Source organism: Hylobates moloch, unplaced genomic scaffold, assembly GCF_009828535.3.
Source record: "Hylobates moloch isolate HMO894 unplaced genomic scaffold, HMol_V3 SCAFFOLD_16, whole genome shotgun sequence".
NCBI classification, from domain to species: domain Eukaryota; kingdom Metazoa; phylum Chordata; class Mammalia; order Primates; family Hylobatidae; genus Hylobates; species Hylobates moloch.
In genome coordinates this window covers 9,307,696-9,327,042 of record NW_026652291.1, presented here as the reverse complement: position 1 = coordinate 9,327,042, position 19,347 = coordinate 9,307,696, and the positions used below count along the sequence as shown (strand labels likewise).

The window sequence follows — 19,347 nt, the reverse complement described above, 5'->3', positions numbered from 1 at the left end:
TTCTGCCTTGACTAAAAGGATCAATGCTGCGGGAAAAGGTAATATATCTGAGTTCCCATGGATCTGGTTGATAGGTTCGCCTGGCATGTTCCATATGGGGCCAGGCCCAGGCCACACCTGTGGTGCTGACACCTGGGGTGGAGGGAGGAATTAGGAAATAGTCTTCCAGCATCCCCAGCTCTAGCTGTGGGCTTCCACGCTCTCCCTGAGAAGGGCCAAGTAGAAAGACAGGAGGAGCTTTCACTCCAATCCGCTCCCAGCTTTGGGTCTGTCCTGGGCTCCAGAACGACGTGATCAGGGGCCATATGTGGCCTTCACTGCTCTCTGCAGTAGGAAAGTAAGAAAACTGCCCCCACTCTGCCCCATCATCACCCCAATTCATCATGGGGAGTGGGCGGCCCTAAGGCCCTCCAAATCCCAGCCTCGGGGAAACTCCCTGATGTTGCAATGGCCACAGGCAGGCTCTTGTTCTCCGGAGATGAGTCACAAGTTTGATGAGGAGCAGGTCAGAAGCCGCCCTGGGAAGTGTTCCTCCCCAACCCTGCTCCCACCACGGCTCCCAGCAGCCTGGGCATCCAACCAGGGCTGACCCAAGCCCTTGGCTTTGGCTGAGCTCCGCTCTGGCTTCTGTGCACCTTCAGCTCCTTCCTGCCATTCTCTTTCCCTGTGCCCAGCCCCTTTCTCCAGAACCCCTTGATTCCCTCTCAGCACCCTCATGCCTCCCCGGACCCCCCCAGCTCAGGCCCCTGACAAGAAGGGCCTCACCGCGGGGCTGCAGAGTGCACAGTGCAGCCGGTCAGAGGCCCAGGTCTCTGAGTCACGCATGCCACTGTTCCAGTCCTCACTCCACCACTGCATGAGCCTGGCCGACCACCAAAACTCGGCATCCCATCTGTAAAATGGGAATGAAGAGAGCAGTGCCTCACTGTGTTGTTGTGAAAATTAAGTGACCCAAAGGACTTTCTTATTCCCTTTTTGGAAAGAGGTAATGAGCAAAGAAGGGAAAGAAAGGCGAGAAAGGACAAGAGGAAGATCAAAGACGTATGTGAGACACCAGGACAGTGTCTCTTATGAGCAGAAGAGGCTTTAACTATGACTGAAATGAATGCATGTCAAAGCACATTCTGAATAAAATCCCAAAAATGGTGTCCGTGTCACTCTCCTGGTTGTATATGGCACCATCCTCATGTGAGATGTTACCATTGAGGGAAACTGAGTAAAGAGTAATGGGGCTGGGCACAGTGCTCATGCCTATAATCCCAGCACTTTGGGAGGCCGAGATGGGCAGATCACATGAGCCCAGGAGTTCAAAGACCAGCCTGGGCAACATGGTGAAACCCTGTCTCTAGTAAAAATACAAAAATTAGCCAGGCATGGTGGTGCACACCTGTAGTACCAGGTACTTGGGAGAATGTGGCAGGAAAATCAGTTGAGCCCATGGTTCAAAGCTGCAGTGAGCCATGATTGTGCCATTGCACTCCAGCCTGGGCAATAAAGTGAGACCCTGTCTCAGAAAAAAAAAAAAAAAAAGAATGAGTACAAGGCATCTTTCTTATCACTGTATGCAAATCTAAAAACCTTAAAAAGAATGCATCATTAAGTTCAACCACTATGCCTTACAGATGAAGAAACCAAGGTCCAGAGACAAGCAGACTTGTCCAAGCTCACCGAGTAAGCAGGGCTCCTGCTGAAGGACTCTGTTCAGACCCAAGATGCCCGCTAGGCCCTGGTGACAGGTCTCAGTCTCAGGCTGGGGTCAGAGAAGAGGCCTGAGTGCCAGGGGTCTCATCTGAGTGGCCGTGATGATTGCACAGACTCCCTATGGCCGGGATTGTGTTTAAGGCAGTAAACAGGAAGCCAAGCCTACTTTCCAGGAGCTTCAGGGGACAGAAAACTATCAGGAAGGATTGGCTGGGACCCAGCAAGTATGAGAGAAAGACATTTCAGGGCTTCAGTCAACAAGGGGCTCGGTGTACTGTAGCTGCCAAAACAGCTGCCAGCTCTCAGCTGCATTAAAAGGAGTATAGCCTCTAAAATGAGGGAGGTCATATTCCATTAATTTAGCACTGGACAGTGTCCATTAGTACTGTGTCCAGCTCTTGGCTGATTCCAAAGACAGGGATCAGACTGGTGAGAGGATGCAACAGCACACCCTCCAGACACATGGCAGCAGAGGGCTTACCACAGAAGATAAGACTTATGCAGAGAGAGGAACAAACGCACTTAGTGTTACCCCCAAAGGGATCAAAGAGAAAAAAATCCTGAGAAACACATTCTGTCTTAATTTAAGGATGGGCTCTTTGACAGGCAGAGCTGTCCCATGATAGAACTGATGGCCCTCAGTGACGTGGGTTCCTGGTCTCTGGAGGAGCCCAGCAAAGCTGCAGGATCTCTTGGCAGGAGGCTGCAACAAGAACCCAGGAAGCATCTACTGCACACTCACCCTTGAGGAGCTCACTGCATGTAAGGGAGGCAGAAAAGAGATCATTCCTCAGTGTGAGATGTCTCGTCATGGGGTGATGAAGTCTGCTGCAAGGAGTTCCAGAAGGAAAGGGGGTTCCTTGAGCTGGATCTTAAAGTTAAGTAGGACAATGAGAGTGTTGGCCACCTGCAACTTTTCCCTCACCCAAGTTCTCAGCCAACAAAATCAAGGGCTGGAAGATGTATGCCAATCCCAAGGAGTGACTGTTGCCCTCTGGGCCATGTGAGTCAGTGAAGACTGAACAAGGAACTGGCATGTTTGGAACTGCATTTCAGAGAGATCACTTTCACTAGAATATGGATGATGGCTTGCACAGTGTATCAGTTATCTATGCTGCATAACAAACCACCCCCACACTTAGTGGTTTAAATCAATCACCTCAACTCATAGTTCTGTAATTGGCCATTTGGGCTGGGTTTAGCCAGGTGGTTCTTCTACTGGTCTTGGCTGGGCTTACTCATGAATCTGTGATCAACAGCCAGGCAGCTAGTCACTCTGCTTCTGGAGAACGGGCAGGAGGCTGCAGCAAGCACAAGGCCAACATCAGATGGAATTAAAACCCACTGATGGGGCTGAGAGTGGTGGCTCACACCTGTAATCCCAGCACTTTGGGAGGCCAAGAAGGTCAGGAGTTCAAGACCAGCCTGGTCAACATGGTAAAACCCCATCTCTACTAAAAATACAAAAATTAGCTGGCCATGGTGGTGCATGCCTGTAGTCCCAGCTACTCGGGAGGCTGAGGCAGGAGAATGGCTTGAACCTGGGAGGTGGAGGTTGCAGTGAGCTGAGATTGCACCACTGCCTTCCAGCCTGGGTGACAAGACTCCATCTTAAAAAAAAAAAAACAACCCACTGATGGGTTAGGTGAAATGATGGCAGACTAAGGAGTACCCCAATCCTGATCTCCACAATCTAAGACAGAATCAGAGCAGCTTCTTCATTCATGGCTTTGTGTGTCCAACACTTACTGAGTGACCAATACATGGCATGTAAAATTGTTAAAGTAAAATATAAAATCCCACCTTTAGTGAGTTCACAGGATGTGAAAAAGCTCATCATGCCCATTTTATAGATGGAAAAACTGAGGCCCAGAATGCTTTGCCCCAAGACAGAGCAACTTCGTCAATGTGAGTTCTGGAACCAAGTGCCAGCTCTTCTACTCTGAGTACTGTAGCCCAACACAGTGCTCCCTAGAAAATGGTTCCTGAGCAGCTTGTCTTTTGAGTAGAAGGGCCATTTGGTCAATGTTGATTTGGGGTTGGGAGGTGGTGAAGGGCAGAAAATTCTTCTTCCTCATTCGTCTGTGGGAGACATTACTACTGCTCACTGAGAATTCCAGTTCTCCTCTTCTGAAAAATGGGAGATTGAAGGCGTTGAAATTCCCCACCCTATAGAGACTAAGAATGGCTTCTTGCTTGCTTTGGCCAATGTAAGCAAAATTGTGTGTCACTTCTAGGCAGAAGAAAATTCAAGGTCATAGTCCTCCATTCTTTCTCTGCTGTAGAAAAACCTGAAAAGCTATGTTAATATAGTGATATCATTAAGATCTGGAGACTTCATCAGCCTGAACCTCTGAGTGACTAGGAAAAGTAAAGTTTCCTACCAACCTACATCAAACATGTAGGTGAGGAGAAAATAAACATTTGTTGTTTTAAACCACAGAGAGTCAAGGGTTTCGTTACTGCAGCAGAACTCAGCTCATCCTGACTAACTCATCAGGTTTTGATGAAGAGGGATTGCTCCCTAAACTCTTGGCTTCTTCCCCACCCCTGACTCCACTCCCTGGAAGAGGAGTGACTTCTCTGATTATCCAGTTTCAAAAAAAAAAAAAAAAAAAAGAAATTGGGCCTGGCCTGTAGCCTGTAGAGCTCAGTCCCTTACTCCATTCTCACTCTTTGGGAAGTGCCTGACTGCAGGTTGGTCTTCTCTTGCCCATAAGGCAAGCATAGAGTTAAAGGCTCTGCCCTAGTGGGGGAAGTCATCAGCATCGCCTGGGCCCGCGTAAGTCAGCCTGATTCTGGGATTCAGTATCAAAAAGTCTATTTTCTGGTCACGTGCCTGAGTGATACCTTCCAACCTAGCCCTTATCAGTAATAAAGAGGAGAGTGCAGGCCCTGTGCACTGACTCCACCGTCTGCCTCTTTAGTGCAGAACTCATGAGGGAAAACAGGAGTGTCTTCACACCCCAGCTCCTATTATCCTGTCCATCTCTTACTATAGAGGATGCAAATTTCAAATATCTGTTATCCCTTGGAGAAAGCTTGTTGGTGAACTACAAATCTGATTCATGGGAGATTTTTCACAAAATCCTTACTAATATCTTGTTGAGTTCTGATGTGAGGTGTACTAGCCTTATAGATATTTTGGACTCGATAGTTCTTTGTCATGGATGTCTGTCCTGTGCATTATAGGATGTTTACCAGCATCCCGGGCCTCTATGTGTTAGATGTCCAGAGCAGCCTCCCTCTCCCAGTAGTGGCAACCAGCATGTCTCAAGACATTACAAATGTCCCCTACGGGGAAAAATCACCCCGTTCCCCAGCTGAGAACCACATTTTAGCTGATCCGATCAAGTTATTCAACAATAGCCTCAAGGAAAGCCTGGTTGTCTGGAGAGACTTCTTGGAGGTGGTAGGACTGAAACTGAATCACAGGTTCAATCACTCGCTGCTGGCAGAGTCCAATTAACAAGAGCAAGGCCTGGTATAAAGAAAGTGATTTATTTCCAAAGCTTCACTTAGGGGAAGAAGTACAAGCTCCTGCCTTAAGGGTACTGCTTTGCTTTTGAGGCAGAATGCAGGGGCTGTTAAACTGGGACTTGGCATGAATGGCACGCAGGGGAGGGAGAGGGCAGGTGGGGGTCTACATGATTCTTCCTAGTTCCGCCTGCAGTGGTGCCAGCTTAACCATCTGGCAGAGCAGAACTAGGTTGTAACGTGGCCTGTTGTCTCAAGATACTGTCCAGGTGGGAGAGAGTTTTCTAGCGGGCATACTTGAGGTTGTAAATTGACTAATGTCTCTCGAGGCAGTCTCCTGGTGGGAGAGGTGCTAGGCTCTGGAGCTTCTAAGCAAGTACATGGTTAGAAAAGCTTGCCCTGTAATGAGTGTCTGGTGAAGGGAAGGTTATAAATTGCATTTCTAAAGAGCTAAGTAGGAAGTGGGGAACAGGGGGAAAGGGGGAAAAGAAAAGAAGAAAATAATAATTTAAAAAATCCAGCTCATTCTCTTTCTCTTACAAAAATGGGGGTGCTCATTTATAGGTCTTCAGCCCTTGAAGAATTGGACTTTATGAAATGAAGGAGAGAGGCCATGGTGCTGGGAAGGAAAGAGTGAGCAAAGGGAGGCTTGGAGGCAGGCGCTGATGGGATGGCAGGGGAGCAGGAGGATCACACAAACAGCAGCTGGAATGATGACATAGCCAACCATGCACAATCAGTCCGAACCATCTCTGGCATGCATTGCACGTGCAAATATTTGCTAACATCATTAGAGCGGAATCTCTCTGTAAGTGCAATACCTGGCGTCAGCTTCTAGTCGCTATTATTGATTTTGGGGTCATTCCCTGGTGTTTCACAACACCCCCAGCCAATGCCTTGTGGCTTCTTCCAATGTGATTTTCCCTTCACTGTCCTATAGCCAACCTTGTGGCAGGGAAAATGTAAGACTGGGAAGAGGTGAGAAAGGAAGAATGGGATTCATCCATCATGAACAAAATGCCAACGTTCTTAGAACAATCAGGATCCAATGGGACCAGGGTGACCTTGAGGGAAGTAAATCAAGCATAGAGACGCCATGTCAAATCATGTCTTTATTTAAAATTTTGAGGTTTTGTTCCTCATGGATGTTTTTGCATTAATTTTTATTTTTTAAAACTTTGCATTATTGTTTGATGACAGATGTGCTCCCGCCTTAGACTTTGCGCCCAGGTGAGAGCCTCACTTGCCTCACCCTATTCCCACCCTGACTGGGAGGGTGGGGGCTGCATTTCCAGCAGAGGGATCTGGCAGAGAAGCTTCTGCAGGCTTCTATTTCACACTCATCTGTAGACAATCCTCAGAGAAGGCCACAGAAGCTCTTTATCTGTATACAAAGCACATTTCTATTCTCTCATGCCCCAGACATGGGCTTTATCAATCTGCCGTCAAAGTGCCACCAGGGGCAATTTTCATGTTGAGAGAGGGCCTGGTGTGCTGGCCCCCAGCCCCATGTTTACAGGGAGAAATCAATCATGGAATAACATAATGTTTTTCTTTTTAAGCTACGCAGTGTCCTTGACTAAGAGGAAGCTGTCACCGACAAGCCTCGTGAAAGAGTTAGGATAGTTAGGATGTTTCCAAGTCCTTCCCACCGCGCGTGGGGTCGGAATTTGCACGGGCTCGGGTGCCATGCTTGGTAGGGGGTGATTTCCAAACCAAAGTTCCACTGAGAAGAGGGCGGGCGCCCCCTGCTGCCATCAAGGGCAGACTGCTCTTTCCCCAGACGATTCTGCACCCACTTTCTTTCAAAGCAAGCCCTTACATGGGTCACTACAGATCTGTTCCAAAGCGAAACAGAACACAGAAACAGGACAAGGCAACGATGCCTCTTGAAGGGGGTTGTTTAAAGATCTCTTCAAAAAAAATTTAAAAATAAACCTGTTTTGTGAGCATGTCAATAGATACAACTTCTATGGGAAGGCAGTTGACAATAGCTACCCAAATTTCAAATGGTGTCCCACATTGACACAGTGTTATCCCTTATAGTGATTCATCCATCAGATATACTTATCAGAAATGGAGGAGCAGCAAAGTTAAGTGGCTCAAGGTGAAACTTTAGGGCGGAGATTTGGCTGAAATTCCAGTTCATAGGCACCAAAGCAAATGGAAATTAAAGGCTGGGCCATGTTAAGATTGCTTTCCAAATAGAACGCGGTATGGACAATTAAGAAGAAATTAAAATGGAATCTGGTGTGAAGAAAATAGTTATGTCCTGAAAGAGTGGGAGTTGAGGGGGAGTAAAACTTTAAACTGAAATGGAGGCGAGGGAAACTGGATTTGGCCTTTGAAGTGTTTATTATTAATGGAAGGAGGATTTCTGTCTGCAGCATTAGAACATTGATACTGTATTGAAAATAGCATAGATGTTGGCATTTTTTCCCACTCATCTTTTACTAAATGCTAAACAGTTTATGGAGGGATTGCCTTGAAGTCTCCATCACTGAAAATAACTGGGCCACATCTGGGCTGACAAAATGTTCACGTTAGAGTTCTGGAAGTCAAGTGAGTACTTTGCATTGAGCAGTTGTGTTTTCCTCTATACTTCAGTGGAATCCAAATTTGAAAGAATGGTTTGTCCTCTTCTGGTAGCCTTAGAAATTCTTACTGTAAGGATGCACTAGTGTTCATTTTTCTCAGTTATTCCAAATCCCAAAAAACTTGGCCTCCAACACCCTTTTTGAAACTGATTTTTAAATACGACCCTTGTATCTCTAAGATTAAATTTTCTTGTAGGTAGGCAATCCTAAATATCAGGCTAAAAAGGAGCTGGCTCCCCCACCTACCCTGATGCCACCCCAGATCTGTGTTTACTGCCAGGGAAGCAGAAGTCCAGACACCCAGAAACAGGAGAAGACCAGGTGGTGTCTTCAAAACCAGGAATTCCAACTCTAACACTGCTCTCAGTGGTGTATGTTCCTTTCCTCAGCATTGTGAACTGCCACTCAAATCTCTCGGGGAGCAAAGCAAATTGATTTACATTTGTAAGAAACAAATGGCTGGGATGATTAACTGTCTCTTGCATATTAGAGTTTGACATCTTTTTTTTTTTTCTTTTATCTTTTCTATGGTGTGGAGAGTTTGATGTCTTCTCACTGGATTCTGAGCTCCCTGGGAGCAAGGACCATATCTTTCCTCTCTAGCACAGGCATTTGCACACAGCAGGCATTCAAGAAACAGTAACAATATCTAAGTCTTACATCATACTTACCGTGTGCCAGAGAGACACTGTTCAAAGCACTTGAATCCTCCTACCAATTGTATTATTATTTTATACAGAAGGAAACTGAAGCACAGAGAGGTTAAGTAACTTCCCCAAGGCCACACAGATCAGAAGTAGTGGAGCCTGAGTTCGGCCCCATGTAGCCTAACTCTAACGTCTACACTCTTAGCCACTGTGTCGTGGTTCCCAATCTTGTCTACACATTAGTCCCCTGGGGAGCTTTAAAAATACACCCTAGGGATTGGGATTTAGCTGGTCTTGGGCATGGCCTGCACTTTGGCAGTTTTGAGAGATCCCCTGGTTCTCATGTGCAGACAAGTTCTGAGACCGGTGCATTACACTGCCCTGCCCCATTCACCAGCAGATGTTTGCTGAATGGGATTTGCTCTGTGTGGAGCTGCTTTCAGGGATATAAACAAACAAGCCCAGGGGAAAATACTCCTAACTCTGGCAACAGCAAATTATCTTCAAGTGCAGCGGAATGTAATTCCAATAGAGCATGTAAGCACATGGGTCTGCAGTCAGATATTCCTGCATTCAGAGTCTAAGTGGGCTGGTTATGATCTGCAGGTAGCAGTCAGGCCAGGTGCTCACCGACCTCACTTTCCTTCCTTCCTGGGTACACAGGCAGACTCCATTACCCATGTTTCCTGTTGGCTGTGACCATGTGACAGAATTCTGACCAATGTGGGCATAAGTGATGTTTGCTTCTGTCTCCCTGGCTATGTCCTGGCCATAAAAGTGGTCCTCCTGTCTCTCCTGTGCAAAGATCCCAGCTGGGGATTCTGAGGTTCCAGGGCATGCAGAGCCACAAGATGGAAGGAGCCTGGGCTCCTCCATCACTGCTTGAAGGAGAGCTGTCAGATATTCCAGAATGCCAACTGGACTTTCTGTAAATGAGAAATAAACCTCCCTTTTTGTTAAGCTGCTGAGATTTGTGGATCTAGCTGTCACTAGTGACTCGTGTACCTTAACAAGTACATGGTGTGGCTTGGGATAGGTTACCTAACCTAAGCCTTAGTTTTGTCATCTGCAAAATACAAATAATGGTACAAATATGAACAAGACAAAGTAGATTCACTCTCCTCTCTTCTGCCTCTCTCCACCTTGCCCTCTGCCCAGAACCCTGTGCCTGGGCCGGAGCCAGGTTCTACCCATGGAAGGCTCCAGCAGGAGACAGGAGGGCATGTGAGTGGGAGTGGGGGTCTATGCCTCTGGCTGCTTCCCTCCACCTAGGGTCATAGCTCTGGTCAGGCAGCCCTCTTTCAGCTATTAAGTTTTGGGAATTGCTCCCTTCGTCTTTTCAGGACTGCAGCTGTGCCTGGTGTTTGGTCTCTTGAGAGATGGATGAAGGAGGGGCATCCTAATCCCATTCCAACAAGGAGAGCCACAAAAGGAATGGCCATTGGCTCACATGACTTTGAGGCCAGGGCAGGCCCAGAGCTGAAAGGGGATTAGCGAAGAGCTACCAAGTCTTCACTTGGCTCAGAGACAGCCACGAGGTGCCTGTGGGCTTCCCTTACCCTGTGCTGCCCACCATGTGCTGAGTATTTCCTTCGTAGCACCTGTCTGTCACATGGAGTGGTCACATTCCTGCTGGGACCCTGGCTGATACTGAATGTGAATGTTACATTGTCAATACTGACACTGAATGTGAATGTTACATACCCCGGCTGATACTGAATGAGAATGTCCCCCTGCCCTGGTGAATGGGGCAGGGCAGTGTAATGCACCGGGTCTCGGAACTCGTCTGCACGTGAGAAGAACCAGGGGATCTCTCAAAAATGCCAAAGTGCAGCCCACACCAAAGACCAGCTAAATCCCAATTCCTGGGGTGTATTTTTAAAGCTCCCCAGGGGACTAATGTGCAGACAAGTTTGGGAACCATGACACAGTGGCCAAGGGTGTTGTCGAGTGCCGAGCAGAGGAGTCGCCACATAGGAAATATTCAATCATTGTTGAACTTTTATTTCATATATATTTATATTTTAAAAATTATTACAAGTATTGCTAAAGTCAAGAAAACGTGAGCTTACATTGAATAAAGGACATCTGTAAGTAGTAATCATGCGATCTTGGGTAAAGAATTTCCCCTCTCTGGGCTTTGGTTTCCTCACCTGCAGACAGGACTAGATGACCACTCCGATTCACTCATTCATTCACTCATTCATTCATTCACTCATTCACCATTTGCTGATCCCTAACTCTGGGCAAGGCACTGTGCTAGGCACCGGGTCCCTAAGTCCCTTGCCCTCCTGAAGGAAGTCAAACAGGGAAACAGACATAGATCTACAGTATGCGGGGAGTGCTGCAAAGTTTAACAAAGGAAAGGAGAGCAGGCTATAGTGGGAAATAGAGAGGAAGAGAGGGTGGCCAGGCTGCCTGAAGTGTAGCCTCTGGGCTGAGACGGCAGGAGCAGCCAGAGATCCAGACGGAGCATCCGAGTGGGGGCAGCCATAGCGCGTTCTTGCCCCAGGCTGTGCATGATTTTCCCCAGGAGAGCTCTTAGCCCAGTGATTTTTAACAGGGGATTTTTGTCATATTTGGCCACGTCTGGAGACATCTTTGGTTGTCAACTGGGGGAGGGGAGTTTGTTACTGGCACCCAGTGGCCAGAGGCCAGCAGGGGGTGGGAGGGTGGCAACATCCCCTGCATCCTACAATGCACAGGCTGGTCCCAAATGTCAACTGCTGAGGTGGAGAAACCTCACTTTAGCCCCATTCTGAGATTTTGCTTTAATCAGTGTTGACTGTGGCCTGCGGTGCAGCATTTATAGAAAGAAATTCTTCCAGGTGGCGCTAACCCCTACTCACGAGCATGCAGAACTGAACTGCTAGGGTGGCTAAGCACAGCCAGAAGAGGGGAGAGGGGCTGGAGACGCCGGGAAGAGATCAAGCACATTTTCTTGCTCAAATATTCTAGGAGCCTTTAATCTCAATCTTCTAGCAAAATTCTGTGGTTTCCCAATTAGTGAAGAGTGTTTGCTAAGTTAGGTAACTGTTCCAAGTTTTTCTTAAATGAAGTCCTGGGAAAAGCATGAGGTCTGGGAGTCAAACCATGTGACGGTGAGCAAGTTTCTTGACCTCTCTGAACCTGTCTCCTCATCTGGAAAACAGGGACTCTAGTAACTGCCTCTGAGCGGGGGCTGTGAAATTATAAAAAGAAGACACTAGGATACTTGGCACACAGTAAGCATCTCACAATTGTCCCCAGCCCTCTTTTCAACAAGAGCCATGGGTGAAGTGTGACTTGTCATTTTTCCCTAATTGTTCAAAGTGGACGTTACATAGTGACATCTGTCACAACAAAATCTTTTAAAGTAAGTTGCCTTTTAAAATAAGTATGTCTGGCCGGGCATGGTGGCTCATGCCTGTAATCCCAGCACTTTGGGAGGCTGAGGTCAAGAGTTCAAGACCAGGCTGAGGTCAGCCTGGCCAACATGGTGAAACCTCGTCTCTACTAAAAATACGAAAAATTAGCTGGGCGTGGTGGCAGGTGCCTGTGATCCCAACTACTCGGGAGGCTGAGGCAAGAGAATCACTTGAACCCGGGAGGCAGAGGCTGCAGTGAGCTGAGATTGCTCCATTGTACTCCAGCCTGTGCAACAAGAGCAAAACTCCGCCTGAAAAAATAAATAAAATAAAAATACGTATGTCTTTTAAATATTCCCTTCATAAGTAAAAATACTCCTCCAAACAGTTATCAGTTTCGTGAGATCAAACTAGGAGGTGTGTTTGCCACAAGTCCTTATTGCAGGGATAGGATAACTAATAGAGGGACTAAAATCCAAAGCGGGGAGGGAAGAACTGTTAAAACTCCATACAGCTCAGAAATCAGTAGCAGACAGACCCAAGATCTATCAGAAGCATCAGGGGCACTGGAACATCATTTACCAATAACAAGGTCTGACGCAGATGTACACCTCACCCCAATAAGTATTTTACACAAGTTTTGGGAACACTTCCTGGTGAAAGGCAAGAGTGTTTAAAGCAAAATCCAAAGAGTAAATATTTTAATTTTTTCTTCAAGAGTATTCTTATTTTCATATTATTTAAATAGTCACATTAACAAGGTACATTTCCACAAAAATACTTGTACAGCATCAGTATTCTTATTCACATCCATAATTGCCATAATTAGGAAAAATTAGGAAACTTAGCAAAGACAGTCAATACACATATGTTCTTTTAGTTGTGGTGAGATAAATTCAATGTCTAAAATAAGTCAGGATGTATCAACATAAAAGCTGAACCAGACACCCCTACCAAAAAGCAAATAGCCCTGGGTGACCAGCAAGTTATACAAACAATGCAAGACAAATCCAACTAGAAATCGGAAGCTGCCATTTCATATACACAAAATACAAGTGAAACAGCAAAGTAAACATATTTTTAGAGGGAGGTGCTGCTACCCGGGACATTAGAGATATAACTGAGCCAGCTGAGATGACATCTACAATCTCTTGAAATACAGCAGATGGCACTCTGGTGCTTCCCATGAAGCAACATGCTTGAAATCAAGGGCCCAACAATTGTTGTAGGAAAGCAAAATATACCTCTAACACCTACGTTTACCAAAAAAGCTGACATCTCAAACTCTTGAGTTGTTGAGACTCAAATTTCTCATCCCCAAAGAAGCCTATTACGGTGGTGTGTCAGATGCTTTTTGTATCTCTGATATGCAGGCACTATAACGGGGGGAAAATACTTCGGAATAAAAAGATTGGCTGACTTGCAACTCTGCATATAATGTCTGTTCAAGGGGGCAGTGTGCCTAGCGTGGTCTGAAAATGTTGAGATAAAAAGAAGTTGGCATTAAAGCACTATTTGTCTTATATGAAAAGAGTGATTCTATCTTCCAGTAAACAAGATTTCCTGCAATGAAAAAGAAATCTTTTTCCTTCATTATCTATAAACTATACAAATAACTTTCCTTTTTAACCTAAGACTCAAAAATTTATATTTTATTTTATTCTATTTGATACCAATTGGTATGGCCAGCTGATGCATTTGCAGATACAAAAGAATATCGCTTTGTGTTTGCACAGTCCCTTCCTTTCAAAGAACTTAAAGAACTTGATGGAGAAAAGAACTTGACGGACATTCTCTCTAAAGTCTTCAGTAGGTCAAAGGTAATGAAGGAAAACAGAAGGGGAGTGCTCGTCAGAGCCCACCATGGCCCACAGTTCTGAGGATGCGGGTGCAAGGACTCTGAAGCGAAGCAAAGCCAAGCAGAGGGATCTCTCAGACGCCAAGTCACACAGCTCTTTACACATCGAAAATCTGAGTTAATGTTAAGACAATGATTAGTCAATCCTGAAACCATTTAGTGCAATCGGGGATTCCTCATTTTAAGTCGCTGCTTTAGAATTCGGCTCCCCTGCTGTGTTCTGGCGGAAGTGGCACATGCTGCCTTTGGACAAGCAGCCTCTGCAGGGGCAGACACAGTTGTCTGGACTTTTTTGGAACTGAATAAAGACACAGAACATCGTTTTTAAAGGAGATAGTTAAAAAGTAATGCCCTAAAAGCCAGAAATATTTCAATCGGCTTGAAAAGTGACACACAACAGGAGCAGGAAACACCAGTTTTTAGTATTTTGCCATCTTAGGCACACTGCTACTTGGAAAGATTTTTTAAGTGAACTTTGCCTTACAAAAATATTGATAAATATATGTACTTAAGTGAGAATCCAAATCGTACCCAAACTTCATGAAAGTGAAAGTCTATTGCTATGACGTCTAGAAGAAACACTGAGTTATCTAAAAGGCAGTGTTCAGTGGTGGGCAGAAAGGAAGGGAAAACGGGGAGTTCCAAGTTAGCTCCATTCAAGAGGAAGACACGGCTGTGGCCTCAGCTGCCTCTCTACTCGTGATGTAAGGGGGTCTTAACATGTCAGAACATTGTGGGGTCCTGCAACTTGCTGACAGATCTCGATGGAGCTGCTTATGGGACTCCATGGGGGGAAACTGTAAGGACTCAACACATCACTGGTGCACATGTGCGATCTACTCTAGTCAGAAGCATGACACCAAACCCAACCACGCAGGCACAGTGGCAGTTCAGAAAAATATTGCTCCGAGAGATCTGAGATCTAAGGTGGCCCCTGGCTGCTCAGTGTGATGTCACCAGAGAGGACTCTCAATGGACAAGGCGCAGTGGTCTGAGGCTCTGTACAAAGCATGACGCCACATGCAATCATTCTCACAGGCACACACAGCCTAATCATCCAAAACCCCTCCTCGGGCTTTGTTGTAAAAAACCCTCCATTTACCAGGAGAGATGCTGAGGCTTACAGGGATCAGATGTCCTGGACAAGTCACTCGTTTGGTAAGCTGCAGATGTGGCAAACCACGGATTCTAGCCACACTCTTTCTACTGTGTCATCACAAAAGTTTGAAAAGACACTTGTAAAAAAGAAAAAGTTTAAGGACATTTAATAATGTAGAAGTGTTCAGATATAGATAAACATCTTTGCAGAATCTCAGGTAAAGAACATCCTGGCTGAACTGACAATGAATCTTTTTGAGACACAACGTTTCTGTTCCCAAAATGATTACATCGACAGCAGGTGCAGGAGGGTAGAACAAAGAAAGAACCATGGAGATTACATTACAAAGATATGTGTTTAAATGAGATTTGTAAACTTAATTTGTTTGCAACTCAGGGTGCAAAGAAGAGAATAATTATTTTTCTCTATACTGTAGTTAATTGAACTTAAATATAACTGTGGAAAGTATATTCAAAAGTTAGAGAGATTTTACAATTTTAAGTTTGATCAAGTGTTTTCCAGTTTGACTAATCATAACTGGGTTAACACACAGAGCAAGTTTCCTTAAGGGCAAATGGAGAATGCTGGCATCTGAGTGGGGTGGTCAGAACACACCCCACAGCCAGAGGCGCCTTCCCGGTAACACAGCACGCCTTCCTGTTAGTCTGTCGCCAGGACAAGGCTCTACCCGAATAAGAGACGGTCCCACGGTGCTTAAACAGGTGGTTACGCTGTTGTCTTTTTAAGTTTTTTGGCAGTAAAAAGGAAACTAAAATTAAAAGCTATATAACCCCATTTTTATAAATTCTAAACATTTTGATTTTTGGTTTACATTGCTTTCCTGCTTAGAAAATTTAGAGAACAAAATTGATTTAACTTCATTTTCCAAGCCCCAAATTGAAATGCAGTTCTGAAACTGAAGTTCAGTAATATTCCCCCAACTTTAGCAAACAGGAAGTCAGGTCATGCAACTTTAAAAAGTGGATATATACAAAGTTCCACCTTTTCTTTCTGCTGGATCAATCTAAAGTCAGGAATTGACAACAATTTCCCTCTTACTTGTAGGTAATGATTTACCTGATACTAATCAAAATCAATTTTCAGAAAGTGTTCCCAATTATCTTGTGGTAAATCACAGTACTGCATCTATGAATATGCTCTAAGAAAAGCAAAATATTCATGGAAGCATAAAACAATATCACCTTTAAATAAAAACACTTTATTCACTCCTGATAGGTTATCAAAATGTACACTGTTAACCAAGTAAAAATGGTACGCTGAAATAGTTAACTAGGGCATATTTGAAGAATTTTGTTTACTTTTAAAAGAGGAAAAATCACTTCCAATCTTCCCTTCCACACATTCCTAACAAGCCTGCACTATACCTGCTTAAAACTGAAAATATAAACAATTACATGGGCCCCACTTCATTATAGAATGTATTTTCCTGTACTCTTAAAGGAAGCTATTACATTGAAGTTACCTTCCTTTGCCAAAAACTTTCGGACAAGTTTACTGCTCTTTATATTTTGTGTAACTTTATAAATTATACAAGAAATATAGCACACAACTTGAATTAATCTAAAAACACATACACACAAACACAGGATAAAGTGCAACACAACAGAACATGTCTGCAACATTCACTTTCTCAAACCCCCACAGAAGGATTTTCGGAGTAAATGGAAGTAATGTTGTTCTCAAGTGCATGAACACTAAATTCAACAGAATAGGTTATTTTTCCACACTGATATTTATATTGAAAATCCTATTTGCTTTGCTTCCCCTGTGGCTTCTGTCTCTCATTTTCAATTAAAGTTCTGAAGCTGTGATTCTTTTTAAACCTTAAGAAAATTCAACTCCACAGAGCTACACAAAGAGTGTTAGAAGGCAGCTTCCAATGATCTCTCGTTGGTAACAAGGAGAATTACAGTCATCTTAACAAAAGTGAGCCTTCCACTAACTTGGCAGCAAATGCTTTAAGGACCTTTGACACCAGCCACCAAACATTTCTATAGGCAAGTATCAACTATAAACGTCAGAAGTTTTTGGTTGCATGTTGTTTTGATGTTAAATTATTTAACTAAAAAATGCTTTTGTTCCTGAGATGAGCACAATAAAATTAAACGAGCTTCCTCTGAAGCTGCTGTCGGGATTTTGAGATCCTGGTTCCACTCTCCTTAACTTCACGCTGTCAGTTCCAAGCCATCAGTCATCCCCGTGGCGCCATTTCTGTGACTCGTCTTGCCGGACATCTGGCCTAATTTGGTTTCTCATGCCACCCAGCACGTTTGACGTTGCTTCTGTGGCAACAATCAGAGGTTTCACCACTGCCGGAGGAATCTGGCGCAGAACCTCGCCCACGGCACCAGTCATCCCTCTGCTCTCGTGTTCTCGAGCCGCAGTTTCATAAATGGTCTGAGCCGTGTCTGTGATTCCCTGCGTAGAGGTGGGAGGTAGGAGAGAGGAGAGCAGTGAACAAACTCTGGTCAGAAAACTCTCTAAGCTATCCTGCAGTACACACTTTTAAAGCAGGTAACATTATGTTTGTAACCAGACAAAAAAAAAAAAATGCCATGATTTTAGATAACCCAGGATCATTATTTTTAATGACAGAATTCTAACGATAAGGGAAAGAGGCAATTATGACTTAGTATTTTGTTGTGACACTAGTGTGTAGGAAATGTAGGTAAACTAAAATTTCGCATTGGGAAGACAGAAATACGGGCTTTGCTGGTACTATTAATCACTCCAGTTACATCAAACTTGACAAACAAAACTTCTTGAATATATTCACTAAAGAAATATGGTGATAGTTCCCTTTGATTCAACCTAATTCTACTAAGCTCTGGGAAATTACTTCATTTGTTTTAAATTACTGGCTGTATTAGGAAAAAAAATGGAAAATTCAATTAAGATAAAAAGCTAAATAGAACATTTTATTGGATTAGAGAATTCTGAGAACAAAAAGCAGGAACATGTTTAATAATTCTCAACAAAACTTTAGTAGCATTTTCCATCTTTCTCACAACATAATAAAATAATGATTGCTAAGCTTTCTTTTTTGTTTATTCAGTCTCTACGCTAGTAATGACTTCTAAGCTTTGAAGCTGAATATACAAACATGTAGGTCAAACCAATGTGGTAAAACTTCACATGACTTCTGAATCTTTACCATTTATCTAACTCAGAAATCCCTAGGGAACTCAAAGCAACATTCCATTATTATTATTATATTATTATATTATTGTGACAGCTTCAGTGATGGGGACAGCATAAAGGAACTTTCATTTCTCCAGGGAAATCAAGGACCTTGTCCTAATCCAGAATCTAGCCATCATTTTGGCAAGTTAACAAGAGCCTCCTATCTACCCAGTATATCTGGCAAAAACGTGTAATACCACAGAGCAAAAAAAAAGATGTCTAGAAGGCCGGGCGCGGTGGCTCACACCTGTAATCTCAGCACTTTAGGAGGCCGAGGCAGGCAGATCATGAGGTCAGGAGATCTAGACCATCCTGGCTAACACGGTGAAACCCCGCCTCTACTAAAAATACACAAAACTAGCTAGGCGTGGTGGCAGGCGCCTGTAGTCCCAGCTATTTGGGAGGCTGAAGCAGGAGAATGGCGTGAACCCAGGAGGCAGAGCTTGCAGAGAGCCAAGATCATGCCACTGCACTCCAGCCTGGGCAACAGAGCAAGACTCTGTCTCAAAAAAAAAAAAAAAAAAAGTGTCCAGAAAAAAAGAAATAATAAGTACTACTTTAAAAACTATCTAGAGGATAACAGCCAATAAGAGAAACCATGAGCACAACAAAGAAAATGTTTACAACTTGTACATTTCCCTGCACCATCTCCCTCCCCTCTCCACCAGCTCCCCTCCCTATCCCACCCGCGATAAACAGGAGTAGATGAGTAGAGTACGTGGCCGACCACCACTATGTTTGCAGACAACAGAAGTAAATTCCAATCTCAGCCCTATTATTTAGCTGTGTGACCTTAGATAAGTCATTTAAACAGGGAATTAAAATGCTGCCTTCCTCCTATGGTGATTGTTAGAATTAAATAATTCATCTCAAGAGCTTGACAGAGTTTGGAAGACAGCAAGTGTTCAACAAATAATTCCTACTACCACCCTCATAAGTGCCTGACTACCACCAAATAGAACTATGTAAGTAGGGGTTGACATACTTTTTCTGTAAGGGCCACATAGAAGGTATTTGTGGGCCATGGTCTCTGTTATTTATTTTTTGTTTTGTTTTGTTTTATAATCCTTTAAAATTGTAAATACCATTATTATTAGCTCAAAGGCCCATACAAAAGAGGCATGACCAGGTCTGCCCTGCAGCCTAGTCTGCCAACCTCTGATCTAAAAGATGAGCCTATCTATGACACACACAAGGCATTTTCTCTTCATCTTTGACTTACTGACATCTAAAATGGAAAAGAAATACCAAGCGCCACTTAGGAACTTTTTTTTTTTAACTTTAATAGAGAATCCAGAGTAAGTCCAAACAAGCACATCCTACCATCTCAATCCACACTTACTAATCTCACCCTCCCTTCCCTCATTCTTCCTAGTGACCGCTTAGAGAAAGAGAACTAAACTTTAAACCCAAATAC

At 44.3% G+C, this 19,347-nt stretch overlaps 1 protein-coding gene across 3 annotated transcripts in view; it reads right to left on the bottom strand.

Moving 5' to 3' along the window:
- Positions 1 to 12,453: 12,453 nt before the first annotated feature.
- Positions 12,454 to 19,347, bottom strand: part of ATG2B (autophagy related 2B) — an 84,193-nt gene continuing 77,299 nt past the window's right edge. For all 3 annotated transcript variants that reach the window (XM_032179519.2, XM_058429451.1, XM_058429452.1), the window contains one exon: positions 12,454 to 17,165. In XM_032179519.2, coding sequence (XP_032035410.1) covers positions 16,935 to 17,165 — 231 coding nt within the window. In that variant the 3' untranslated portion in view covers positions 12,454 to 16,934. The remainder of the gene's footprint in view (positions 17,166 to 19,347) is intronic.